This window comes from Calonectris borealis, chromosome 2, assembly GCF_964195595.1.
Source record: "Calonectris borealis chromosome 2, bCalBor7.hap1.2, whole genome shotgun sequence".
In the NCBI taxonomy this organism is placed as follows: domain Eukaryota; kingdom Metazoa; phylum Chordata; class Aves; order Procellariiformes; family Procellariidae; genus Calonectris; species Calonectris borealis.
Genome location: NC_134313.1, coordinates 118809884 through 118837448, shown reverse-complemented (window position 1 = coordinate 118837448; position 27565 = coordinate 118809884). Strand labels below are relative to the sequence as shown.

Genomic DNA, 27565 nt, shown 5'->3' with positions numbered 1-27565 from the left:
CTTCCCACACTAAATCCAAAACACAGCACTAGAAGAAATTTACTCTATCCCAGCTGAAACCAGGACACCCCCTTTCACAATTTTTCTCAGTACTGAACTGCAAGATGAAGCAGACACTGAGAATAGGTTGCATTTCTTAGATTTCCGGAGGAATTCCATACTGCAGGTTGAGGAAGGTGTGCAAATAAATTCATTCACCTAGATGAAGTTCATAGGTTTAATGGAGCTTTTGACCTCCTATCCCAGATGCATTTTTCTCATCGAGTTTAATATTTGGTTAGGAACATTCCAGCCTTGCTAAATGACAGGTTTTGATTTATTTTTTTCTTCTAATGATTTATTCTTACCTGCATCCTCTGAAACAGATCTTGAATATTCTGAAGTGACATAAGTGACAGACTTGATCCTGGCTTATTTTTTTCATCCAGCAGTCACAGAAAAGAATTTTAGAAATAGCATACTGAAGCCAACGTAACCACTTACTGCCTTCGATCTATATTGATCTTCAATGTGAAGGAAGATAGACTGCCTAATCTTTTAGTCATACACTTATTTACAGAACTGTTATTTGGAGCAAAAAGGCAGGTGATGATTTTACTGTTAAAGCGTGATAGCAACTAAAATGAAGGTATTCTCAAAACATCTGCTTAAATGTAGCTCTTGCAGACTTCAACAGCATCACTTTCATCTCCATCTGTTCCTCTCCTTTTCCTTTGTACTGCCCCCAGCATGGTCTTTATTCGGTGCTGTAGCCTCAACACCAACAAGACAACTAAGCAAGTGATCATGTTCATGGCTCAAGCCCACTTTTAATAGATGATCTCCCAGCCCACTTGCAACGTCTCATATGCAAAGCTGAAAAGAGAAGAGAAATCCTGCACCCACACAGCCCTAAACAGTGCTGAACATAGGTATCCATCTGCAATTTCTGGGGCTCATCAAGTTCATGGCTGTGAGTTGGACAGCTGCAGTGGCTTACAAGCCCCTGCTGCTAGTTTATTGTTTGTTGAGACTGAATAAGGGGAAGCCAGTGTATGTTTTAATGCTTTGAGGACTGGCTTTCGGTTTGTGCTTTTAGTGGAAAAATCCTGTAAACTGAAACTGCTGCAAGGAAAAACTGTGATTGGAAGAGATAGATCACAGCCCATCCTGTCTTCTATCCACTATGCTTCTGTTCCACAGCAATAGAAATATGACAAAGCAATATAGTCCATATGCATGAATTAACCTGTGAAGAATACATTGGTACTTAATATTTGCTGTGCAGGTTGCTAATAAAACCTAACGGCTATATAAGGAAAGTGACAACACTTACATTCCTCTTCAGGTAGGAATTAGGTGTTGCCTAAAACTTTTTTGATCAAGCATCGGTTAACACTTAAGATCTGTATCTGAAAATACATATTTATACTTACACACCTAAATTGAACAATTGACTACCTTCCTTTCACTAGTGGGGTAATACTAGTGTTTACCAAGGCTCACTTACTCCAGTTTGCTCCTTGAACCTGAAGAACATCCACCACCAGTACAGGAGTGGGAACTAAGTTATTTCAAAAAGCTCCTTGCATCCTTTTGATATCACATATGCAACAAAGAAATGATGTTCCACTACCACGAAGACTGCATCCCTACAGGCAGCCAAACAGCACTATAACACATTTTGCACAAAATCTATGCAAACTGGAATCCTCATTACCCCACAAGAAATAAAGGAGTGGTACCTGCGAATTTTCAGTTAATAAAGCAACAAAATATCATAATGCATTACCCATGTTTTAACATTTTTATTTTAGAAAGTGAACATACCCATTAAAAAAGAAAATGCATGAGTTAAAAAAAGTAAACATAAAACTAATGACAAATTTGCGATAACATAAAATAATTTTACCTAGTGAGTCCCAACAATCATTAAATATACTTCCACCATAGAGAAGTTTTACTTCATTATATTACCAGTCTCTTGATTAGGTACACAAGACAACACTTTCCAGTAATTACCTAGTCATTAGAAGGATCAACTTAAGGAATCACTGAATAATAAAATACATCATGGACAAGTATTTTCATACCACCTGGGAGGCAACCTAATATACATATGTCAACAAGGTACATCTTTGTGAGGTATTACAGTACATGGGAACCATTCCCTTTGCTTTCTAATGAATAAATTCTCCTGTCAGCAGCTCCACCAGCAAGTCAGCCACAGACTCTGTTGCCAGTTTCCAAACCCCAACAACTTCCCTCAGAGATTTTCTTTCTGTAACAGATTACACAAGTCCAGATGAATGAAGATGCGAGTCAAGAAAACGGATACTGAAAACGGGGAGGCTGAAAAGGTCATCCACTCTTCCAGATGAACACGAGAAGATTTCAAATCAGAAGCTTCAGCTTCTCAAGAACATTTAATACCTCCTCTAGCTTGAGCTTTGCGACGTGTGGTGAAGTGAAAGCATGGGGCAAGATAATTCCAAAGGTAAATGAAGCAATTTCCAAAATAAGGAAATCATCTCTCATTTAACCAAAGTACACTACAAAAATCTTAAGACGCAGCTGCTCCAATGTAACCCTTTTATAGTATTACACAGACTGAGGAGGGGAAATATCCAAGTAGTTTTGCCCATGCAATCTTCAAGATGAGTATATTTGTCCTAGACCTAAACTAAAAGAAAATCTCTCCCTAGCACTCTTGCATTGCCATCTCCAAAGAAATATCTCTCCCCACTTCCAAAAAAAAGGAGCTTTTACACATCTGGTCCACAATTGTCCTTTCCAGGACAGCCAGCAAATAAATGCTGTAACTATACTCCAGAACAGCTTTCTCAGACCCCTGGGCCCGGGTTAACCAGAAATCAGCAGCAGAGGACCCCAACCACAGGCCCTCAAGAGCCTGGCAGGATTTCCTGCTTGAAGGTTGCTAAGACAGACAGACTGGGTTCAAAGATTATGAACTCCTAAGAGTTAGCCCACCGTTCAAATTATTTGGGAAGGAACTAAGAAGGGAAAAATATTTTTAGGAATATTCAGGTTGTGTGCAAAGGAACTTACCTGCTTTTTCATATTTGCTATACAACTGGTTTTTCACTGTCTTGTTTTTCTTCAGAGTCTTCATCAGAACCTGAAAAGAAAGACAAGAATGCTATTAGATTAGTTGAGAGAAGAAAAAGGAAGAGAGAGCAAGGAAAAGAGAGAAAAAAGAAAAAAGAAAAGAGGCGGGGAAAAAAGGGAAAGGCGGGGAAAAAAGGGAAAAGAGAGGAAAAAAAAGAAAAAAGAGGAAAAAAAAGAAAAAAGAGAGGGAAAAAAAGAAAAAAGAGAGGAAAAAAAAAGAAAAAAGAGAGGAAAAAAAAAGAAAAAAGAGAGGAAAAAAAAGAAAAAAGAGGTAGACCACCACTGGTAATGGCTTATCAAAAGGCAATTCAAAGCAACTGTTTCCCATAAAAATACTTACTTTTTATTTTAGATTTCTTATCTTTTTGGATGTTTCATGTTGAAGTCTTTTTTTAACAGATACCCAACCCAAAACCCAGCACTGGGATCATTCTTGAAATACCTACCCTGTCAATGGATTCAGTTAGCAAGTGCTTCAAGTTTTCACTACAACACACTCAGGACAATCAACTCCACATTTGCTCACTAACAAGCAGATTTTCCCACTTGCTACATTCTGCCCTTTGGAAGATAACTTCAGAAGACACTTTGAAAGAAATGCCGCTTTACAAATGAATAATTTCTGTATCTAATGTTCTAGCAAGGGATTGTCTCACTCTAAGCCAGAAACCAAACAGCTCCCTCTGCCTTTCCCTGCCCAGTTCTCTTCTCCTCGTCCCCTGCCTGCTCTCAGCTCTCTGCTGTGACAAAGCCCTGGAAGGCCCCAAAAAGAAAGCTGAGCTGGTCACAGGGCTACGTGCCCAGAGACAGCTCCTGATGGAGGCACTGCTTTGCAGGAAGGTGGCTTGATGGATCAGTCGTTTCAGGGAGAGCAAGAAGATACCAAGCAAGCAGGGTGAGCAGCTCTGACCCACAGTTCTGGGGTTCCAATCCAAGCCGCAGGTGTCTCTGCCCATATCTGAGGTGGCAGTCAGTCCTTGCGGCAGTCAGCCCTTGTCAGGGACGACTGAGGAAATTATCAGCCCATGCATTTCACCATACATGTCTTGGGCAGTTTCAATGAGACTGCCACAGGGGGAGGGGAAAAAAAAAAAAAAAAAGGGTGAACAAGGAACTGTCTTTGATAAAATGCCTGGGAGACTTACTTGAGCTTTTGCCATCAATTTAAAGCTGAACTATGGACCCACATTCCCTCTCACAAAGAAGTAAACAAGAAAGACAAAGGTGTTAAGCTTTTTTTTTGGCCAAGCTACTCTGAAGTCCTTTCCTTTCTTGGAATAGCATACCTGCCTTTCATTTTGAAGCTCAAGTTGTACAGAAACTGTAGAAATCTACTCTTTCCAGGATGATTTTCCACTTGCTACCTCCAGAATGATTACTTGGCAACCAAGTCTAATGTTGAAGATGAAGGGTCAATCCATATAAAGAAGTGGATGGAAAAGGGTATGGCCCTGGACATGTGCATAAAAAGATAAATATGCTGAAAATTCCAACAGAGCCTGTGTCAAATGTCACCTCCTCTCAGCAAAGATTTGGTTTTAGACATGTTGCCATGTCAGCAGAGGAGTTTATTCCCCTCTGCATGATCATGGGGAATAATTTATCTATAAATATTTTTCCAATCAACTTGTAAGGCAAATTGACCAAAAATTGCTCTCTTAGAACAATCCATAGTTTGTCTTATCTGAAAGAAATGCAGAATTTTGAAGAAAATATTTTTAATTGTGAGCTATTTTTACTGTACATCATCTAACAGTTTCAGAATACTTTGTGACTACCAGTGTGTGTGTTTTAGTTCAAATATATTCATCTGACTGTTTCTTTTGCTTCTCATACCCATAAAGGGTGCTTAAACAAATTTACTTGGCAGTTAGGGCAGACTGGGAGAAGGCACGTGAGCTGTTACTGAAACCCCGGTGACAAGCAGCCATTGGATAAGCTGAAAGCAATGGCACAGTCATATACCCATAGTCACCACAAGCATGCTGAGGCACGATAGCTCACTGCACATGCAACATTGACCCAGCCAAACTGCCAAAGAAAACACGTCAGCTCCACTTACACTTCCTCTCACACTGTATATTCTATTGCCAAAAAAATCCCAGGCTGAATCCAATATAATACTTCCAACTATTATTCCCCAAGATAGACTCACACCTTTAACTAAAACCAATTTTCACTTTGAATCATTAGTTATACTCAACATTGTCTTAATGCTTTGTCATCCCTAGATGGAGCTCTAAGTCATTCATTATGCCAAGATGCTCAGCAACCATAGAGACCACCATTAAACTGAAAAATATCACCAACATGTGTAACTCTATAATGCAAGATAGGCAAACGTACCTCTAGCAATTAGCAGATATCAGTATTTTAAATATATTGCATAATATAGCACAGCTTTACAGAAGAGATTTACATCTTAGGGTCAAAAGATTGACATAGGATTTGGGGGTTCACACTGTGTCCTCAAATAACTCAAATCCACTCAACCCATAAAGAAATTACTCTTTTCCTCGAAATGCCTGCAAACACATTCTTAAATCTTGCAGTATTTCCATTTATTTTATGGCTTACTCTGCTCATACCTCAACTATGATATGCAGAGTTAAGATGCAATTAAACTTGCCCTCAGTTTAATATACCCTCACAGCTGGCCTTTTTATACAGAGACGGCTTTCTCCTTTCTGTTATGAGAGAGGAAAAGAGCCTCTGATTGAAATTTCAGTTTGCTTTAGAGCAGTTTCAGGTTCACTGTCTATCCTAAGATACTGTAAAACTCCAAGTTTAGGCTGGATTAAGTAGTGCATTGCTGCATAAACACTATTGCTAGCAGATAAGAGATCACAGAATCACAGAATATCTCAAGTTGGAAGGGACCCATAGGGATCATCGATGGCAGAAAAAAAACAATAACCGCCTCCTTCCAATTGTGATACCATTTTCTTTCAGACTTATCTTCTTTTTAACACCTTTGGGAAATGTCAGAAGCCCCACTAACTACGTGTATTGTAATTCATCTGATAGGTAGTAACTAAACTGAATCACTGAATAAAAAAGAATCTTTCATTTTAGGATTGTAAAGTACACTTTTCATTTAAAAAGGAAAATATATTTTTTTCCCTTCACCCTTCCCCTGCCTTACCCTCTGAAGGGGGTGAAATATGCAGGAGTTTAATGTCAATATGAAAAATCATTCAGTAGGCGAACATAACTACCTGCTACAGATTCAGGAGGAGAATAGAACTGCCCATCAGAGAGGACTCCTGGGTGAAGAAGAGCTGCTCGTTCAGAAGCATCCTGTGCTATCAAAAATCCTAAAAGGAAAAAAACAAAAAAACAAATCCTCAATGTTATCATATAGCATCTTAAAGATCAAGTATTGATGAAGAATCTTTAAGATTGATGTATTATATTAGCATTCCTAACAAATTAATTCTATAAATAAATATCTCGGGAAAAAAGAAAACTGTTAATTTAACATTTATGTCTTCTATATAACTTCAGGCAGCTAAGGAGACACACTATAGCAAAACAGAGGTACTGTACGCATGAATTAAGGAATCCTTCCTTCTACTATGTGTGATTGCATGATTAGGATGCCGTATGTAAATTCATCAATATTCACTGTCTAACTAAAACTCTGAAATATATTTTTAATGATCAATGAGCTGCCACGCATAACCAAATAAATTATTTTCTCACTTTGCCACTATAAGAATCCTCATTAATGGCTTGCTTTCACCCATCTGTCTTAACATACCTAGTTACTCCAACCTTCAACTCCTTTTGGCTCAATTTCATCTAAAATCAGGAAAATTATTTGGAAATTATATGGGGCTATTCTGGTGTGTTTAATACAGGACAAAAAACAAAAGTGGTTGGGAGAGAAGCTAATTCATTTCATCCTTACTTCCATCAACAGGTCTTCTGATAATAACAAGGCAAAGATGGCATTTTAGGTCAACATAAGGCTATTGAATTTCCATCCTTTACTCTCTGCCACATGAAGACTGATGGGAAAAAAAAAGAAAACCTTGATGTTTTACTGAATCAGGAGAGCCATCTGACATAGCCAGCAGTTATTAAAAAAATCTCTTTCCAACTCAAACTACTACTTCTACATACCAATTTATCTTACTAACCAGTGCAAAGTCTCCAAAGGAGACATCTATTTTACTTATATTTCCACTCTGTCCAAAAGAGGAAAGTCAGTCTCCATACTTAACAATGAGTCACAAGATATTAGAAGACACATATTGGTTAGATTTTAGCTTTAAATCCTGCTCATGGAAGGAAACTTTTAGAGCTGGAAATCTTCAGTGGAAAGACAGTTTTGCCCTTTTTTCTTTGTCTTCTTTTTTTTTTTTTTTTAAAGTTACAGACAAAACATTTCCAAACTATGAGTACTGTTGCATTAGGCAGAAAATTGCTGTGGTGGGGTTTTTTTTGTTTGGTTGGGTTTTTTTTAAAACAAAACAGTAAGATGAAAAAAAGTCAGCTTCCACTCTCACTAGAGACAGGAGAGAAAAATACCTGGTCAAAAAGCAAAAACTATTAAAATCCGCTTTCATTATCTGCCTCAGATTTAAAAGCAAATAAGACACTATATAAGTACCACCACACAACACAATCCAAACGTGCCTATCATTTGTCTGATTTTTTTGCTTAAAACCAGCATTTTCCAGTGAAATCCCATCTTTTTTCAAAATATACAGAGTTCAATTAAAAAGCATATATTTCTAAATAAATACCATCTATTTCAAGCTCAGTATGAATGAAGAAAAAGAAAGTGTCATTGAATCCCACAGGGATTTAGCAATATCATCTCAATTTTATGAATACGATCATAAAGTATTTACATGTGTATGTATCAAATACTTTCTTTGTCTATGAATATTCAGTATAAAAAAAATGCCAAAAAGTCTCTGAACTGGTTAGATTTCTTATCTATTGAGATAAAAGTGTGATGCAGCTGTATTTCCTCACCCCCTCAAGAGAGGAAAAAAAAGGTTACCCTAAGTTTCCCTTCCTCTAGGCAAAACCCAGTGTACTCATTTAACCAACTTCTTTCTTGGAGTGGTGGAAAAGAAGAGGGAAGGGATCAAAGCAGAAAGATTGCATTTCACAGCACTAAAAAAATGGAGGCATCCATGCCCATGTGAAGTTTTTGTTTCTACCTAACAGGCAAACATGCCCTTTCAGCAAGAGTTTCAGACTGTATTTCAGATAATGATGCCCAAATAACAGGTTCACTGTATAATTACTCTCCTGCTGTTGAAAATAACAAAACATCTGTAGCAGAAGTCTATGCTTTCTTTTCCTCACCACTCAAGCAATATTCTCTTTCAACTAAATCAATGGGTTTCCTCCATTTAGTTGAATACATCGAGTGTCAGATGACCTGCTGCCTCATCTTGAAGCAGCTGAAAGTCATACTTGAATTGGTCTCATTCTGTCTGTGCATGAAGCAGACTCTCCACAATACTTCTTTGCTTTCCCTTTTCCACCTCAAAAGACGAGTTAGTGACATTGAGTTAATTATTGTGTCTACTCTTCCTAAAAGAGGAACCAGACACTTATTCAATGCATTACCCAGAAAATAAAATTTTACAAGCCCAAGTCAGTTAAATTTTCATGTCTTAAGCATACAAAACTATATACGTTCCTAAGTGCTTGACAAATTGCTGATCTGGCCCTTGTAACTTTTAACTTTGCCTCCCTAAATTAATTAAAAACCCACTTCTTTGAAGGCATATATTCCTTTCCAGAAAAAGAAAAATTATGCCATATGATTTAATTTTTCCCACAGCTCTTCAACTTTTGAGAAGCTGAAAGAAGCATTCTTCTGCCAGATAACATGGGATCGAATGTTGCCAACTGCAGCGATTCAGCGGAAATATCAAAAGCTTACTGTTTTCTTCTTCAGCTTCTTGTGGTAACACTTTAAAGTCCAAGAACCAAGTTTCAATCCAGGCAAGTATGAAGGATATGATGGGCAGCACGTAGCCAAAAGCACCCTGTGAGAACAGCTTGAAAGAAACAAAAGCACACAACATTACAGAAATTACCCTGAAGAATCTTGCTTTCAAGAAAACAACAAAGTAAAACAAACATTTGATTAGAATATATACCTGTGAAATAATTACTTTTGCTAATAAAAAGGCACTGGTCACTGCTGTTGTAAACTGAAAGAGACAGGGTAAGAACAGTTAAAACTAATAAATGGATTTACTTTCTCATTTCTGCCATTATCTATCAGTTGCAACTTCAAATATTTACCAACAACAGCAACATCATAGATTACTAAAACGTAACAAGTATGATACAATTAACTCAAAGTGTTATTAAAATAACCTCCTTAATAAAGATAACTTTTAATACAGACATCTCCAAATGTTGATTTCCACACAGCAGATAGGCAGTTTAAATGCTACACAGATGCTGAGTTACATAAATTGTGATCTTACTGTATAATGAAGATGCAGTATTTTATTCACCAAGTCCCTTAAAAAAAAAAAAAAATCTATCTATGTATTTGGGAAAAAGCGAACAGCAATTGCTCCAAATGCTTTTCACTACCATCCAAATCAAAAGATCCATTTCAAATAACAAAACATCTTTGCAGGAGTAAATCTGAATTAATATTTTAATTCACGTACTGATATTGTGAAAAATGAATCAGTTTGAAGAATTGATACTCCCTGACATATTTTTAAAATGTCAGGCTGCATAAAACATCTGAAAAAAAACCCAAAAAAGCAGTGGACAAGTACTGTTCACCTAAGCAAGGCTTCTAACTCTATCAGTGCATTTGGGTCCAGCAATTCTTTAAATAGCAGCAGAACCTAGCTTCTGGTAAGCACAGGTAGGATTTTAAGATTAATAGCTTCTGCAAAACCTTCAGTGAAGCTTTATATATCTAAATTGCTTACTACCATGATGGGTTCACTCTCACAAACAACTGCATCAAGTTGGAGGATGTCATTGGAAGAAATACTCTAAAGCTACACAACTAAGAGTAAGGGATTTTGAGAGGTGTGCACTTAAAAATAAAGACGATCAGAGCAGCAGTTATATGATGTATGTGTTTGTGCCATGCTACTAACGCAATTTCAAAAAAATGGCGTGTAATCTCAGACTACTAAACAAACTGCATGCTATTCACTTGAAGAAAGTTATACATGAACACATTCTACATGCACCTACCACAGCGTAAGGGAAAAAAAGTCTAAGATTTACAATGCACTAAGCCAGCAATATGCCTATTGTATTACAATCTATGGTATTGACTGGTGGAAGTATGAATTTGCCATCAAGTTTTGCATTCTTTCTCATCCACACAGTACAGCTGCATTAAAGATATTTGCTCCAATCCATTGTAATTGCCTACAGTTCTCAAGAACTTCCTTTCTAAGACGGGATACATCTTCAACATTTTGTATTGGAGCATGAAGCAATACAGGTGCTAGTGCTCAATGGGTGGCACCTAAAACTCTCAAAAGCTAAGGATGTGGGAGTTAATGGACAGCTGGATCTTTGGTACAATAATGCCAATTCTTCTTTTTGAATACAGTTCGCTATTTCAAATGCAAATATATTTCAAACATTAATTAACAAGTCAGAGGTAACAAGCAGTTACAACTAGCCATCCATACTGGATTCAAAATAAGTCTTCAATTTGTATTAACATGATACCTAATAAGGACCACACCCATTGTGCTATTAAATTCTTGCCTTTAGGCTGAAAATCTTCCAGAACAGAAGTTTTTAATCTGTTACTGTACAGCGAATTTTTGTATATAGCATCAAGATGATTCTTAACATACAAGCGTTAAGAGGCATCTAAAATTTTGTCTCTTTGATCCATTCTAGTTAAAACTCCATTATGCTTGGCTACTACTTACAGCTATTGCCCACCAATGGCGCAGTCTGCACATTGCATATGCAAGTATTAACACCTTAAATCGAAAGACTGCCAGTAGCTATAGATAAAGGAAAAAAATATTTGTTGGTTAATTCAGAACAGAGAAGAACCACAAGATTCTCAGCTCACTGAAAATACTAACTGCTTACAAAACAACTTAAAACAGGACAATCTAAGTGCTGTTATTGAGAAACAAATTTGAATGTGTGCTTATAAAACAGAAATAGAACATAGTTTTCCATTTGTAAAGCAAATGGCACCACTCACATGCCTACATAGGCTCAAATATGCAAGCATGTGGGATTCCACAAGTAAGTTAGAAACATAAGAAAGCTACACAAAGTATGTTCATGATCATTTTACCTGCCTGGAATCTAAGCAGTTAAATCTAGATGCAGTTAATCCAGCAAATACCTTGAGCATCACTGTGCATCTCACTGATCTTAGTGGTGTGCTACTGCGCAAGAATGTCATTAAAAACTGTAAAGATTTCACAAATGCAATCAGAAAATGGGAAGAATTTTTAAAAACTATTTTCTACTTAGTAAATTTTTAGTATTTATTGAAATATTAACATTGCAACAATCAATTATTCTTTATGGACATGCCTGCAATAGCAAGCCATTCAAAATATTTTGCAGTAAAGAAAGGTAAGTTATGGTATTTCTAGGCCTGAAAATGAAATCAATAGCAGACGAGATTTCTGAATCGGGGATCGTACCCCTCAATTTTCCTGTTTATTCTTTAATATTAGATTGCCTCCAACACGTTTTAAAAGATGTGTTCAGAATCTAAAAAGTGTGAAACAAACGCTTTAAAATGAAGAGAAATCAAGAATAGACATGGCCAGAGGTATAATGAACCCATTTAATCTTATGTTTCAGTGATGTGGAAACAGAAGAAATCCTGTATAAGCCCACAAATAATTTTGCAGAATTCAATGACCTAGTGTCTTCCCAGGGAATTTTGCATTACATGTTTTTAACCCTAGGTTCAACTACAGGGCAAAAAATTTCCAGAGCATCAACATTTACAGACAACATTTTTTGCCTTCTGCAGTAAGGTATATCATGGAGAACCTGCCAGCAAAATAATGAGAGAGAAAGGAAGAAGTAGCATAGTTTGCTAGCTTATGAAATTTTTGTATCCAGTACCTCATTCCATTTGACAGAGCAAATGGTCCAATGCAGAAGCAAGGCTGGGTTTTTATACCAGTTTCAAAGAGAGATTCCTGACATAGGCATCAATAAAAATGACTGATACCAAACGAGGTATGGTTGCCAAATGCCTGATACTCTGCCAGGCAAACAAGATCTGGTAGAATTAATGATCTTGCAAAAACATGGGGCCCTTTAGGAGAACCATAAAGAAACAGCTTTTACTTCGAGATCAGTAACTTGGTTCATGCAGTGCAAAATGAATTGCAACTACAGAGCTACGGCGTTGCTCAAAGACAGAGAAATTTCCTAATGCAGTAGAGTTCCTCCCATGTGCCTCAGGTGCTTATACATAGTAAGGGAGAACCATACTTCATGTCATCTATTTTTAGTACAATGTTAAAAAAACCTGTTTGAGATAAAACACAGAAATCTGAAAAAAACCTGACCTATACAGGCCAACCTGGGAACAAGTCTCTCCTCACTGCAACTGACTTATTTCTGTGGAAGGACAAAAACATCGGTTTAAAAAAATGATTTTACAGCTGGAGGACTACTGGTCTTGTCTTCTTAATGAATTACCTTTATATCAGTCTCACATTCTTGACTGAGTTTTTCATCTGCTTTTCCATGCCCCCCAAAGCAGAAGATGCAATTTAAGTGTGCATAAGCATCTCTATCCACAGGCTCCATGAGCGTGCTGCCAAAGCAGCCCTGGGCAACCCCTAGACGGGTGAAATTTGGCACAAGTCTTTCCGGTTTAAATTACCAAGAAAAGATCAACCCTTTCACAGGACTCAAACTAGGGAACATCTGTGGAAGGAGGAACGTGGGAAAACTATACTTCTGCTGCTTTTTTCCTTCTTCCTTTTTTTTTTTTTTTAAGAACACTTACAAATATATCAAAATATGAAGAAGAGTAGTCATATTGTAGGACTTCTTTCTCTAAGGTAGTCTCAATGCCTCCTTTTACCTATAAAGAAACAACACCACACACAGCTTTAGAACAGAAGTTACTGAAGCCAAAATACACACAAATCTGAAGGGTGAAATTAATAGTTCCCCGCTGAGTACAAAAAGATCATTAAACTAAGTACAGAGGACATATATGCTAAGAATGTCAGTTTCAAGATTAGTGTCCTTATTTGTTTTTCATGATTATATACAATTTTCAAAGTGAAAATATTTAGGATTATCACCTGGGCTATACAAACAACATTTCAGACAGTCCCAAAATAAAAGCAAACAAGTTGTTGAGGGAAGAAGAAACGATTAAATGTAAGGTCTGTTCCACAAATTCACAGAGCATTTTATGTCTCACACGGAGGATCAAACAGCTGATCAAAAAGCCACCCAGAAACTAGCTCTAGTTAGTCACATGTTAGCAAATAGGAAACAAAACAGTAACTGAATTCATACTCCAGATCTTTTCCTTGTCAGCATACATACTATTTAAGAGAGCTGAGCAAAAAAACCCACTGTAAAAAACACAGAAGCTGCAACTATTAGACCATTCTCCCACAAATAACTAACACCAAGTTTAATTCTTTCATTTGCTTGGGGGGATTCAAAATTACATCTTCCTTAGCCACTGTGTTTCTTTCCAGTGGAAGGATTCGTCACTTTCCTGTTCAAACTGAGTTAGTAAGAAAATAATTTAGGCTGTATTGGGTCAGAGAGCAAGAGGAGTATATATCTTGGGAGCGAAAAACCTTAGTGTCCATATCCTATTGTTTTTAATATTAAATTCAATAATTAAGCACTGCATGAAATAGTTACGTAAAGCACTGGAAAGCAACACCAACAGAAGGCTTTAATATTGAGTTTGTCTATTGTTATCCTTTTAAAAACAGGCGGTACCAAAGCACGCCAACAACATATGCTCACCATCTCAAAGCAATGCACTCTAGACACTTCCACACTTCCCAACTATACTGCTGGACAGTGTTTTCCTGAGACTATCCACTCCAACGCCAAATTTCTTCTATTTCTTCTCCTCTCCCTCCCCTCTACGGCTACCTGACAAACAACTTTCTAAATATAGCTTCCCCTTGGTTGCTCTACTGCATCAGGTGCGATCATCTGTTTCCAGCATAAATAAGGAAGATCAACTTCCCCCCCTCCAAGCTGTTCACTGCATGCCTGGATGAGCACTATGTTAATATAAGGATGAACAGAGAACCACTGACAGCCTTGATTTAGGGTTTGCTCAAACTGCCATGGAGCTACTCCCTGAAGTGTTTAAAAATAAATTACGCCTAAGCACACTGGATAACGGCGACAAAGGGAAAACAATACTTACAGGAACTCTGGCAACAATTCTGAAGCCCCATTACTTACATACTGCTGACAGACAGTCCTAATGCAGTGCTATTTGACTTCCCAACGAACAAAATTTAATTTAAAAAACAGAACAAAAAACCTAACCATGCGTCAGATCCCAGATATCAAATGATGGCTTCTAATATTATGAATTCCGAAGACAAAAACCTGTTTTTCATTCTTGCTGACATTTGGCAGTATAGGACTCTGGTTCATAATATGTTCTCCTTAAAACAAAGCTTTTCACAAAGAAAACTGCTAGGATCTTGAGGTCCCTTAATGCTGCAGCATTCAAAATGAAACACCATGAAGTCGGTAGCATTGTCTATACAGTATTAAATATTCTGAGAGCACTAATATGAAAATCTGTATTCTGAATCCCTGACGAGAGATACAAACCCAGACTCTACTCCTCTTAGTCGAACAAGCTGTTGAGAAAGTGGCCTAAAAAAAGAAATGCATGAGAACACTATGATGCTTTTCTGAGACAAGCTAACTTCACGCACCGAATACAACAGTCTTTCCGCCTAGAGAGACAACAGGATTCTAGTCCCAGAATTACAGCATTCAGGCAAGCAAAGTCTGCTTTCTCAAATCAAATCAGAAAGTGTGTTTTTCATTATATCAATGAACTATTTGAACAGTCAGGTCCTGAAACTTCCTAATGTCAGATCAATAACAAAGGTTATTTATCTTGTAAAGGAATGCTGATAAAAAATGTTTCCTCAAGATCTTTCTTGTCCAGAAAAGGGATTCCTCCATTTTTACTGTGTGTCCTTTCTTAAATGCATACTTTAGATTATAGCTTAAAACCCAGCTCAAGAATTAGGATGCTACTTATGAAATAATAACAAATCAGCTATTCTATTGCTTTCTGGAAATTTCAGGAGAACTGCCTTGTTTTCCAAATTACAAATGCTGGAATTAAAAGGTGGCAACTGCAGGAGTTTATGTTGTTTAAATGCACCCTGCCATACACAATGTATAGCATACTAAGTTTGTCTCAAAGAAAATACATCAGAGGAAAAAGTAGGTTTTGGCCATTGGAAGTCTTTCCAGGGATTAACACCTCAGTGAAATATCACTGACTGAGTTACTCAAAAGGCAAACTCTCGAATCCTGTTAAAATTCACACTTTTTGCCAAATTCAAAGATGTGCAGTAACATTTTTGTTTACTTGCCACCTGAAAAGTCCACTGGATTTCCACTGGTTTCTTCAGCATGGTTCATAGACTACAGGAACACCAAAAGGTTTAATGCTAAGAAGGTAATAAACCATGTATCCTAATGACTAAAAATAGATGCAGTTGAGTAGATACTATGTTCATGAAAGCTTAAAAGTAAGATGCTGCTTTAACTTAAATAGGTACAAATAGCATATAATTTGGGATAGAAAAGAGCAACTTATTAACCACTCCTGAAGTGAATAAATAAATTAATAAAGTCTAAGGGTACTGAAAAGACAACTCACATTTAATTCTATTATCCACAGCAAGGTTATGAATAAGAGATCAAATGTAACAAACAAACAGAAAGTCCTTCTGACATCCGATATGCCTTTCTTCTCTCTGCCTTCATATGACTCAATCCTTGCCATCAGCTGCGCTGGGTTGATGGAGTGGACATCCCGCAAGGAAGGACAGGATTCCACACTGCTACTGTGAGCATTTTCTGCATCACCTGGCACCCGATTCATCCTGGGTTTGCTTGAAGTGGTCTTCTTCCAGTTTCACCATCACTAGAAGGCTAATCCATAGAGGAAGAATTTCTAAACAAACAAACAAAACCAAAACACATTAGTCACCAAAACCCCAGAATTCCAGTAGGTAATTTCATCTTAATATGTCAGTTCTCTTTTTTCTAAACTGACAACTAAGAGAATTTGTCAAGTAGACTCTAAAAATTGTTTCTAAAATATATCTAAGCTTTCTTCATCTCTCAGAGGATTTGTGAAACAAGAGAATTAATGTTCAATTAGACCAGTGGGAATAAGGGAGCACTCTCTAGATTTAGAAGGCTCCATTCTCCATGTTGTTAGAGTGAGATCATTAAATGGGGATGAATAAAAAGCATGATGCTGTGCATCTTTAACGTTTCCGATTCCAATTTAAACACTATCAATAGGAAGCCAACTTAAAGGAAGTTCCACACACAAAATGAAAAATGGCAGTGTTAGCTACCAGCACATCCAGAGCTGACACAACCAAAAGATTAAAAGTCCATTAAACCCCCGAATATTGGAGCAATAATTCTATAAAGCAAATACACTGCTATTTGCTCTATAGATAAATTCAGCTGCTATGACAACTTACATTGCCAGACAGGATCTTTCTGAAAAAACTGTATGCAACCTACTGCTTAAAGGTAATGCTATTACCCCAAGCGTCTTCTGACTATAAGGCTTTTAAAAAAAAATTTTCAGGTTAAATTTCTTATAAAACTGGAGCAGTTTGATGTACAATTCACCATGAGAACCTTTTTCCAGTTAAAGCTTCTAGAACAAGTTGACTAAGAAGGTCACAAAAGTTTCAAGGAAATGCACAGAAAACTTAATTTTATGCAGAATACCTAGAAGATTAAGCTATACATCCTGCAATACAAATCACATCAGCCAAGCTTCTGTAATGCTGGGGGAATAACTTCTTGAAATTCAAGAACAAAACTTTGTCTCTTCTTGTGTGGGCTGTCTTTCAGTAAACTGCAAAACAGAAAGAGAAACCCTTCCCACTCTTCTATTCCAACAGCGTTTCAACTGCCAAGTCTGCAGGAACACAGTCAGTCAAAGCACAACAAGAGAAGCAGACAGGGGATCTGTAACACACGAGGCAAACACGAGGATACAAGGACACAGGGGAAAAGGAAAGGTGGGGCAGGGAGTTGCCAGCGCACATACATCACAGCCAAGGAAGAGGCAGGCCAGCCAGGAATGGCCAATGTCTAGGTCAAGTCACACATACAGCCTTCAGGTAGTTCAAAGTCTGCTTTTCTTGGGCAATGTCATGAGAATGGTAACGGACCGCACCAAGACAGAAACTACCTTGACAGCTAAGTCTCTGCCTGAAGGGAACAAGTGACCAGAGGCAAACCAAGCCAGTATCAATCACCATCTCATCCTGGGATCCGGCTGTGGGCCGAACCAAGCACAAGGCCAAGCACAAGCACAGGCAGTCTACTGCCATCCTTCTCCTGCCAGGCAATCAATCCCAGGACGCTCCTGCCCATGGCTTTCCAAAGCCAACCCAAGGTATATATGTCTTCTGGTTCTCAGTCGTAAGCCATGGGACCAGGAAAGCTGACAGGCCTTTTGCTGGGCCTAATCTCCTTTAAAGAGATGTTAGCAGAACACACATGACCAGAGAAATTAAGAAATGGGAATATGAGATTTTCGGTTTCATCATTAACCGGAATAAAAATAAAGACAGAAATTGGTGTGCTGCACTCACTCCTGTTTCAAGATCTCTTCAAGCAGATTTACAACTGAGTGTCTTCATTACTTCTTATTCTCACCCTCTTGTTTACTAAACTTTCGGTGAGAGGTGTGGAGATTTGTGCAATGACTTTTCCCAGTAAGCACTAGTCTCAACTCTGTAACACATGCTCCTTCCCTTCCTGTGAGTCATGCACAAATTAGAATTTATAAACACCATTAGGCAAGTGGACAAACTTCGAAGTTAAACAGAACTTGCATCAGGTTTTTACCTTTTTTTAAAAAAAAACCCACACTTGTACAGTTAAAGTACTGAAAGGACTAGGAAGCTTTAGAGTAGGAACACAAATGCAGACTTACTCCATGTTAAGAATTCCAGTGAACCCACCTCTCTCTGACTATGTCATGTTGATATACATTTTCAGTCAGAAACTGTTTTGCAATTACTTCAATACCTCTGTTTCAAATACCAGCCACTAAACCTTATTCTACAAATCACATTTATATCTTAGTTTGATAATATCCGTGTTATCTAAAATGCCTATCTATTCAAAACAAAGCATATCATTTAACTATTCACTATGCAAAGACATATTTCAGTACAGCACACAGTGAAGTTGAGCAGAAACATGGTTATCTCATAACATCCTCTAGTAAATACTAGTTCTTACCCAAGGATTCACGTTGCTTCTTTCAGGAAAAGAAGAACATTTTGAAAAGTAAGTAAAAGTTTTGAAGAACTGCTATTTATTCTGTCCTCTCTTCCCCCAACAGAAATAGTACTAATTGCCATTAATTTCATTAGTACCATCAGACTCACAATTCTATATAATAGAATAGAACAGAATAGTTCAGTTCAGTTGGAAGGGGCCCACAACGACCATCTAGTCCAACTGCCTGACCACTTCAGGGCTGACCAAAAGTTAAAGCACGGTATTAAGGGCTTTGTCCAAATGCCTCTTAAACACTGACAGGCATGGGGCATCTACCACCTCTCCAGGAAGCCTTGATAAGAAAAGACCTTAATTTTGAACAGAACAAGACTAGAAATAATTGATAATTTCTTAGGTCTCAAAGTGAAGCCCACAGAGCTCTGCACACCAGAAAAGGTGATGGTGCTGTGCCTGCCACAGGACCCTCATGGGGCTTTACATGGAGCCAACGTTTTGCTTTCTGCCCACAAATGCCATTTAGCTTTACACTTGCAGCAGAGGAAGCAAACCCTCAATGAGAGGTACTAATTTTGGAGTATTGTGTAGGTTTGTGTTGTTATTATGCATCTTAGCCCTACGTAGCTGCAGGCCGCCAGATGCCGATAGCAAAGATCAGTGACGATGTTATATTCCTAATTGGTAAAACCATTTTTACCCAGCTGAATCTCCATCCACAGAATAAAATGTATGTTTATTTGCTGATCGATTCACTTACAGGTGAACTTTCTCAGGACAGCAAATTCATGAGTCTGCATCAGCAACATTTGACCCTAAGAAGATTTTCTTAAATCACTGACATAATAAATAATGCAGCTTGTCAGAAGGACTGAACTCTGAATAACTACTCTCAACCGGGATTCAGCTTTGAAAGAAGCTGCTTCTGTTGTGGGCTTGAAGAGGGGCTCTTGCTTAGAGTTCGATACTTTTTCCAGCCATAGCAATTGAGCTAGTGAAAGAGATTGTCTCTTCCTACAAACCTTGTCCTGCCAAAGGGATGGGATTTCTTTACTTGTGTGTACGCTCGGTACTCTGCAGATTTCCAAAGAAAGATGACGCTTTATGCCAGCACAGAATCTGTCCTGGATTTTTTTTAATCAAATGTGCTTGCTTAAACATAGAGCAGGCTATGAGCAACAGGCAGTGTCCCTTATCGTGGGAGAAAACTCACCCAAACTGATGACATTTTTCCCTGTTTCCAGCCTGCTGGCACATCCCAGACTGGAAATCCCATTCAAGGAATCTATAAGGTTCATGTTCTATGTAGGTGAGAAAAACAGCAATGAAAGAGCAAGGTGGAAAAAGAAGTGAGACAAGGCAAAATTAAGGTATGCCAACAGAGTGGTAGCCCAGAGACCAGTCAACCACACCCCAAATAAAAGAAGGAACAAAAAAAAAAAGAAAGAAAAAGGAAGATGACAGAGAACCATCTTTGCCTGCCCCTTCTCAGCCTGTTTTATGGATTTATAGAAAAGACATGGGGGACCAAATCCAAATTTAAAGGTTCCTAAACATCAGCATTTCTTCTCAGGCAATACAAACCTCTGAAAGACCTGACCAGCCTGACAGAGTACCCGTGGGGTTTGCTCACGCGGACGCTGCTCACTCAGCACCCAACGGCCCCGTGGGGACCAGTGCAGGGCTTCCGGGTGCCCTGCGGAGGGAAGGAGGCGTTGGGTGGGCCTCCACCTCCTCCTTGGGAAGGAGGCTTTGGGTGGATTTGACCTTTCAGGCTCACTTCAAGGGAGCACCAAACATTTGCACCTCCCGCTGAAGTGGATAGACTGAGCGCAAAATCATCTCTAGCCAGTGGAAATCAACAGTCAGCACTTATGACCCTGTTCTTTCCTTTCCAAGAAAAGTGTTTTTTAACTGAGCTGCTGAATTTGGACATTGAAAGCGCCTAACTCCCTTCCCTTTAATTTCCACCTTGTGCTAGCTCACACTGCCAGAGCGATATTACCCTTAGGATTATTTGTTCCAACAGCCTCACTCTTACACATGTGGATGAAGAGGACAGATGGTCCCCATGGGAAGCAGTAGGAGAAATAATCCGAGGGAGAAGCCCAGAACGAAGCAAGGCAGGACACGTTCCCGTGCACCTGCTGCCTCCCCCATCACACGAGCTGGACTTGCAAAACGGGCAATCGCGAAAAGTAAGCCACAGGAAGCAAAGCGCTATTGCGCTTCAAAGGTTGGTGCTAATATTGTCTATATTAGCGCCGCGTTAGCATGACGTCAGACACGTTGCTCGCTAATGAAATCTCCCTGTCTGAAGGATCTTTTTTTAAGAGCAGAAGGAAACGTTGGATATCGCCTCGTGTCGCAGCCAGCCAAAAGCACCAGGCAAGGGCGGCCAAGCACAATACATCTTTAAAGCTTCCTCCTTTATTTCTACAGCAGCTGCCCGAAACATGGCTGTCAAAGGGCTTTAGAGGAGGAAGACATATGCGGCATGTGTTTGGTCAGGTGTCTCAAGCGCCACAATGAACTTTGGGCCACCTGAACCCCAGGGTGTGAGCAGAATCGCTGCACTCGAGGGCTGTAAACAGCACTTGCTTTGTACTGAAAACCCTCGCACTGAAGTGCCCTGCTGTGTAACAGGCATTCATAGGAAAACATTTGGGATGAGATATAAACCCCAGATCAGGCCATCAATGGCCATAGTTATAAAAGGAAAGAAAAGCCAAGAAATTGCTAAAGAGAGAAAAAAGCCAAGTAACACCTGCACTTCCAAAAAACTTTGGCTAAAAGACATGACCTTTTTTTTTTGATGTGGCAGTCAGTGCAATTGTCGAGGGATTTGTTACTTCCAGTCTGGATTGTCGCTAGATACAGCACAGTACGGGAATGCAATTAGTACAGCTAGCGCGAATTATTTCAGGATGTGCTAGTTCAGCATTCATTTGCCTTGTGGGGCCCTTTGCAAGACGAAAGCATGGTCTTAAAATGCACTGGCCACCGGTTCGTTTTTAAGCGTAACGCAAAACATAGGTTTTAGCCGATAAATTCCATAGAGTCTGAAATCCTTGCTACTGACAGACTGTCTTTTGCCTCAGAGCCCTCTGGACAGGAGGTACTCACGGCAAGGGAATTTGTCTCTAGCCTCGCTCTGCCTGCTGATCCATCAGATCCACGTTTGGACACCTGCAAGGGCCTGTCTCATCACACTGAGCTTGCATCAAAATGTTGAGATTCTCCAACTGAATAGACATAGCCTGGCAGCTGTCTGCACTCATTGCACCAGTTTTGCAAACTGATTAATCACAAAGTCTGTGCTAGAAGATTGTTTTCCATAGTTTCTTTCATTAATTAAAAAAAAATAAAAGAAGTTCCTTTGTATCTGAATAACATAATCAGTAATTTCATCACACCAACATTCTCAGGTGGTTTCAGGTGGGCATATAAAAAACAAAATCTTCAGTCCTTCTTTGCAGCTATCTTACAAGTGCATAGGGACTCGTAAAGAGAGGCAGTTGCCAGCCAACTCCTTACCATCTCAGTATTACCAGCAACAACCTTCCTCTTCACTAAATGCCTCCAGAATTCATTTAAAAAATCATCAGCAACTTTTATTCACACTCCCGGAGAGTAAAGCATATCCCCACAGAGAGCAGTGCCACAAACCGCGTTAGACTGACCCACCAGTGTTTCGTCTCTTGTAGCTTTTCCAGTGTCTGGGCTGATTTGGCACTTTTCCAATGAAACTTCCCAAATGGAAGCCCAGTTAAAGGAGGCTGTGGTTACTTTCTTCCCTAGGAGGCAGACATCCATTTTGAAAGTGACTGGACTGACACCACCAGCTTCACGTTCAGAGCCCACCCACACAGCCCGTCCATTGCTCAGCCGGCCACTGGAGGGCTGGATCTGCTTGGTCATGACTGCGTGGAGCTGGACTCAAGGAGGCTACTGATGGGTGAAAGCCCCCTTAACACATCTCTCAGGCTCACCCTTCATGCTTTGATGTCATCAAATGTATGAAACAGTGAGGTTCATGGTCAGGTCTTCTGAATTTAGATTGCAGAAAACCATCGTTGAAGAAATGTAGGCTTCCTGCCTTCTCCAAAAGAGACATTCATTGGGCACATCTTATTCTGGATTTCATGGCACCCATGAACCAGAAAAAGCTCTATCTCACAGTATAGTTCTGTTGTGGTTTAACCTGACAGGCAGCCAAATACCACGCAGCCGCTCGCTCGCTCACTCCCCTCCTCCCCAGGGCGAGACGGGGAGAGAATCGGAAGGGTAGGAGTGAGAAAAACTCGTGGGTTGAGATAAAGACAGTTTAATAGAACAGAAAAGGGAAAATAATAATAATAATGATAGAATATACAAAATGAGTGATGCACAATGCAATTGCTCACCACTCGCGCTGACTGATAACCAAGTAGCGATCGCAAATTCCTGGAACACGCCTACCATTCATATACTGAGCATGACATCACATGGTATGGAATACCCCATTGGCCAGCTGCCCTGGCTATGCTCCCTCCTCCCAGCCTCTGCGTTTGGTAGAGCATGAAGCTGTCCTTGACATCTAAGGGCACTTAGCAACAACCGAAAACATCAGTGTGTTATAAACATTCTTCTCATACTAAATCCAAAACACAGCACTAGGAAGAAATTTAGCTCTACCCCAGCTGAAACCAGGACAAGTTCTACGGCCCCCATCCTCTCTACCAGCTGAAGCTCTGACAGAAGAGATATCCCTGACTTCAATAAACCATGCATGAAGAACTGCGGGGTAGAAATAGGTAACACAACGTCAGATGGAGCGCCATGAGTTTCTGCTACGGTTCGGAAACATCGGAGTAGGCAAATGTTCCTGGAGGCATGAGCAGGTCACAGGGTGACTATGAGCCCCAGAGGTGATACAGGCAAATGCATTCTTGTGGGTCAGGCAAGGTATTTCCATAGGAAAGGCAAGCATTGTGCAAAGCCCTGGTCAGCACTCACCTGTACCACTAGGGACATTGCTCATTACTCAGGTTCTAGAAAGACAAATTCCACCTGGGATGAAGGCAAAGACTAAACAGCTGATTAGGGGCATGGAGGGCCTACAGAAGATGACAGCAACTAGAAGGAGCAAGACAAAGGCTGAGAGGCCTGCCATCACTTTCAAGAAAGATATCAAGCGTGAAAGCGAAGGGAGGAAAAGAGCTATTGAAGTGCAAGGAAAAACATGACAGAGAACAAAAAACCATTCAGGGCTTCTTTCCAAGAAGATGACCTCACCATAAACAGTGTAGGAGCAAACGTCCCTTGGAATGGTGAGGAATCATGGTCTCTACCGTCTCTGCAAAGTTCATGCAGAGGGAACTAAATCCCTTTCTTCCACCTCTGGCATCACCACAATCAAATAAATGTATATGGTATAAATGCCCTTTTCTACCTGAATGTACATGTGAGTTTTGGCACAAACATACAAAATGACAAGAACACTACCCTCCTTACTCACTCAGTACTCAAAATTCTAAATCCTAAAGGAAAATGAGATTTGCCAGGGTTTTAGATAAGATTTGGACATTTCCCCACAAAGTGAGGTAGAGAAATAACTCTCAGAAAGGTGAAAGTCACAAATGAGCTGTGGACTCAGGGGGAGGTGGGCGGGGCTGTGCATGGAGGGCCCCGTCACCCCCCTGTCACAGTGCCACCGCCTGGCAACGCAGCAGTCACAGTGCCCCGGGGCAGGATAAAAGGGAGCATCCTCCCATGTCCCCTTGCCAGAGCTGGCCTGGGGGCAGCACGAAGACATCTGAGAGGAAGTCCTTGAGGAGCCGGTGGAATTACTTGGAAGGGGCTGAGGGAGGAAGACCAGAAGCGGGAAAAGGCTGATGGAGAAGAGAAGAACCACCAACTCCTAGAGGTGCCTGAGACTATCAGGCTTTTTCAGCTGGATAGCAGTGCCAAGACCAAGGGAATGCCTTCTTGAGGAGCACTGCAGACCTCACCGTTCTCACCCCCATGGAACCAGAGGCAGCAGCTGTAAGAAGTGGGATGCAGAGATATTGCAAGGGATCCCAGTGCTTTGGAGCACCCATTGGTGCCCTGCCAGGCGCGGGAAGGATCCTTGCCCCCAAGGTCGATCAGGCCAGGGGCATTTAGCCACTCTCAGAAGCCCCTGAGATAGCTCCAGGTTGAGGGAGAATAGGGCTTGGGCATTTCCTGGGAGGCGTGACCAGCCTGCGGGACGAGGAGGCGGGTCTTGCTCACATGCTCAGGGAATAGCCGATCGCCAGCGCTGGGGTCAGGAAGGAATTTTCCCCCGGGGCAGATTGGCACTGGTCCCCGGGGGTTTTTTGCCTTCCTCTGCAGCATTGAGCACAACCACTTGTCAGGGCTCCTCCGATCCCTTTTGGCTAGGTTACTGCCTGCTGCTCATGCACCACGAAGATGGCCTCTCGTGCCCTGCAGCTGGGGGGAGCAAGGCTTTTTTTCCCTCACGGTGGGCTAGCAAGTGTCCCCAGGGGGTTTTTGCCTGCCTCTGCAGCACTGAGCACAGCCCCTTGCCAGGGCTCCTTTGGGCCATTTGGGCTAGGTGCCTGCTGCTTGTGCTCCACGAAGGTGGCCCTCGTGCCCCGCATCCGGGGGGAGGAAGCTTTCCAGACTCCCGGGGTGGGCCCCAAGGGTGGCCCCCGCGGGTTGCTTCTTGTCCTCCGTAGCATTGAGCACAGCCCCTTGGCAGGGCTCCTCTGGGCCCTGTCGGCTCGCTTCTTGCCCGTTGCTCTTGCACCTCCAAGGCACCGCTCGTGCCCTGGCTCTCTCTGGATCTCTTGCCAGTTGCAAGCTGTAGCGGGAGTGAGCTCTGCTCTTCCCTTGGCTCCACTTCCCCGGGGGTTCTTGCTTGTGCAAAACAGCCTGGGCTTGGAAGGGCTGCAGGCTTGCTGCACCACCAGGAGCTGCCACTTTTCAGCTCTCCCTGCCTGCAGTACGAGTGCCGGGCAGGCACGAGAGCGCTTTTCATGCATCACTGGCCAAGAAGCACGGTGGAACAAGTTTTGGAAGGCAAAGAGTATGCTTGTCATCGCTACGTGTCATGCTTTTGAAAATACCATGCACCCCTTCCTCTTTCGTGTGTGATTGGTATTGATTCTCATTCTCGCTCTTCAGGAAACAGGGACTACTTGGCCTGTATTCATGCTGCTGTATTCTTTGAGGTTTTGCATCCTAAGTGATACATGACATTGGTTACAGTCCTTTCTTCTCAAAAAGAGGAAAAATAATTATAAACTAGGTGTGGGAATGTTTGGGTTTGGTTTTTTTTCAATGCCAAAATACAAATTCATGTGAAAAGAGAGAAAAGAGAGAAAATCACATTCTTAAAACTTTTGAGTTTTTTCTAGAAAGAGCCTTCTTTGTGCCTCAGACATTTAACTGCTTTCCTGCTTCTGGCAAAGGTTAATATTTTATAGTTCATTTTTGTTTTTTTCAGTATCAGTTACATATTTTCAGGATTGTTGTATCATCTGTGGGTTGACCCAGTGTCTGCCTCTGATTTGAAGGAGGCTGGGTTCAGCTGGCACCCCTTCTTTTGGCTCCAGGCAGTCCCATTGTTTGGGTTATTCCACATGGCAGGTTTCAGGAGGGACGTGTGGTCAAAATAAAGCATGTCCTATGAAGGAATGATGTTCACAGACCGCCATGTTCATTCCCTGCAGCGCCTGGGTGAAGGACATTCACCAGGAAGATAAACAGCCTGTAATTCATGATATTGCAAGAAACTCTGTGGGCAAACTGGCCTGGAGAGGCGGAGTTCATGGCAACCGTGCTGGATACTAACTGTGCCATTAACTCCTTGTCACAAGAGACATGTGAGTGAGCCAGAAATCGGTATTCCCCGTGCAGTCTCAATGGCATACGGCTCTCCACAAGATGTAGGGGATTTGCAACTTTCTGTAGCACTCTGACTTTCCTTTGCCAGACTTCTAGTGATGTTTTTTTGAGCTAAACTGAGGATTGCATCAGCCTGCTCCTGGCTACACTTGCCCATTGTGTTAATACTTGTGAGCATCTGCCCTGAAACAGAGTCAGAAAAAGAAAATAAAATCCTGTTTCCACTTGTATCCTTTGTGTTATGTATCCTTGAAAGTGTCTTTGGAGCTGAAAAACCCCTGCCATTTCAGGCAAATAACAATCTCATCGTTATTCGACTCATCATGAGTGCAGGAGAATAGAATAGAATAGTTCAGCTGGAAGGGACCTACAATGATCATCTAGTCCCACTGCCTGACCACTTCAGGGCTGACCAGAAGTTAAAGCATGGTATTAAGGGCATTGTCCAAATGCCTCTTAAACACTGACAGGCATGGGGCATCTACCACCTCTCCAAGAAGCCCGTTCCACCCTCTCGGTAAAGAAATGTTTCCTCATGTCAAGTCCAAACCTCCTCTGACGGACGCAGCTTTGAGCCACTCCCACGTGCCCTGGCACTGGGTACCAGGGAGAAGAGATCAGCACCTCCCTCTCCACATCCCCTCCTCAGGAAGCTGTAGAGAGCAATGAGGTTGCCCTTCAGCCTCCTTCTCTCCAAACTAGACAATCCCAAAGCCCTCAGCCGATCCTCAGAGGACATGCCTTCCAGCCCCTTCACCAGCTTTGGTGCCCTTCTCGGGACATTCTTTTTAAATGGTGGGGCGCAGAACTGCACACAGTAGTCAAGGTGAGGCCTCACCGACACTAAATACAGCAGGATAATCACCCCTTTTGACCAGCTGGCTATGCTGTGTTTGACGCACCCCAGGATGCGGTTTGCCCTCTTGGCTGCCAGGGCACACTGCTGACTCCTGTTGAGCCTCCTGTCAACCAGCACCCCCAGGCCCCTTTCTGCAGGGCTGCTCTCCAGCCACGCCTCTCCCGATTTACACTTGTGCCCTGCGTTACTCCACCCCAGGTGCAGAATCCAGCATTTGTTCTT

General features: G+C 41.0%; 1 protein-coding gene and 1 long non-coding RNA gene across 10 annotated transcripts in view; one reads left to right on the top strand and one right to left on the bottom strand.

Moving 5' to 3' along the window:
* Positions 1 to 1772: 1772 nt before the first annotated feature.
* The window catches only part of STARD3NL (STARD3 N-terminal like), a 35355-nt gene continuing 9562 nt past the window's right edge, over positions 1773 to 27565 (bottom strand). For 4 of the 9 annotated variants that reach the window (XM_075143103.1, XM_075143104.1, XM_075143102.1 and 1 more), the window contains 8 exons: positions 15986 to 16282; positions 13088 to 13165; positions 11016 to 11093; positions 9243 to 9296; positions 9023 to 9140; positions 6327 to 6425; positions 3049 to 3118; positions 1773 to 2260 (listed from right to left, as the gene is read on the bottom strand). In XM_075143103.1, coding sequence (XP_074999204.1) covers positions 3066 to 3118; positions 6327 to 6425; positions 9023 to 9140; positions 9243 to 9296; positions 11016 to 11093; positions 13088 to 13165; positions 15986 to 16210 — 705 coding nt within the window. In that variant the 5' untranslated portion in view covers positions 16211 to 16282 and the 3' untranslated portion in view covers positions 1773 to 2260; positions 3049 to 3065. Of the gene's footprint in view, positions 2332 to 3048; positions 3119 to 6326; positions 6426 to 9022; positions 9141 to 9242; positions 9297 to 11015; positions 11094 to 13087; positions 13166 to 15985; positions 16283 to 27565 lie in introns of all 9 variants that reach the window. The other 5 variants (XM_075143109.1, XM_075143108.1, XM_075143106.1 and 2 more) reach the window with 4 other exon arrangements.
* Positions 2331 to 4188, top strand: LOC142079247 (uncharacterized). The gene is made up of 2 exons (XR_012672580.1): positions 2331 to 2476; positions 3104 to 4188. It is a non-coding gene; the product is annotated as an uncharacterized LOC142079247 (long non-coding RNA).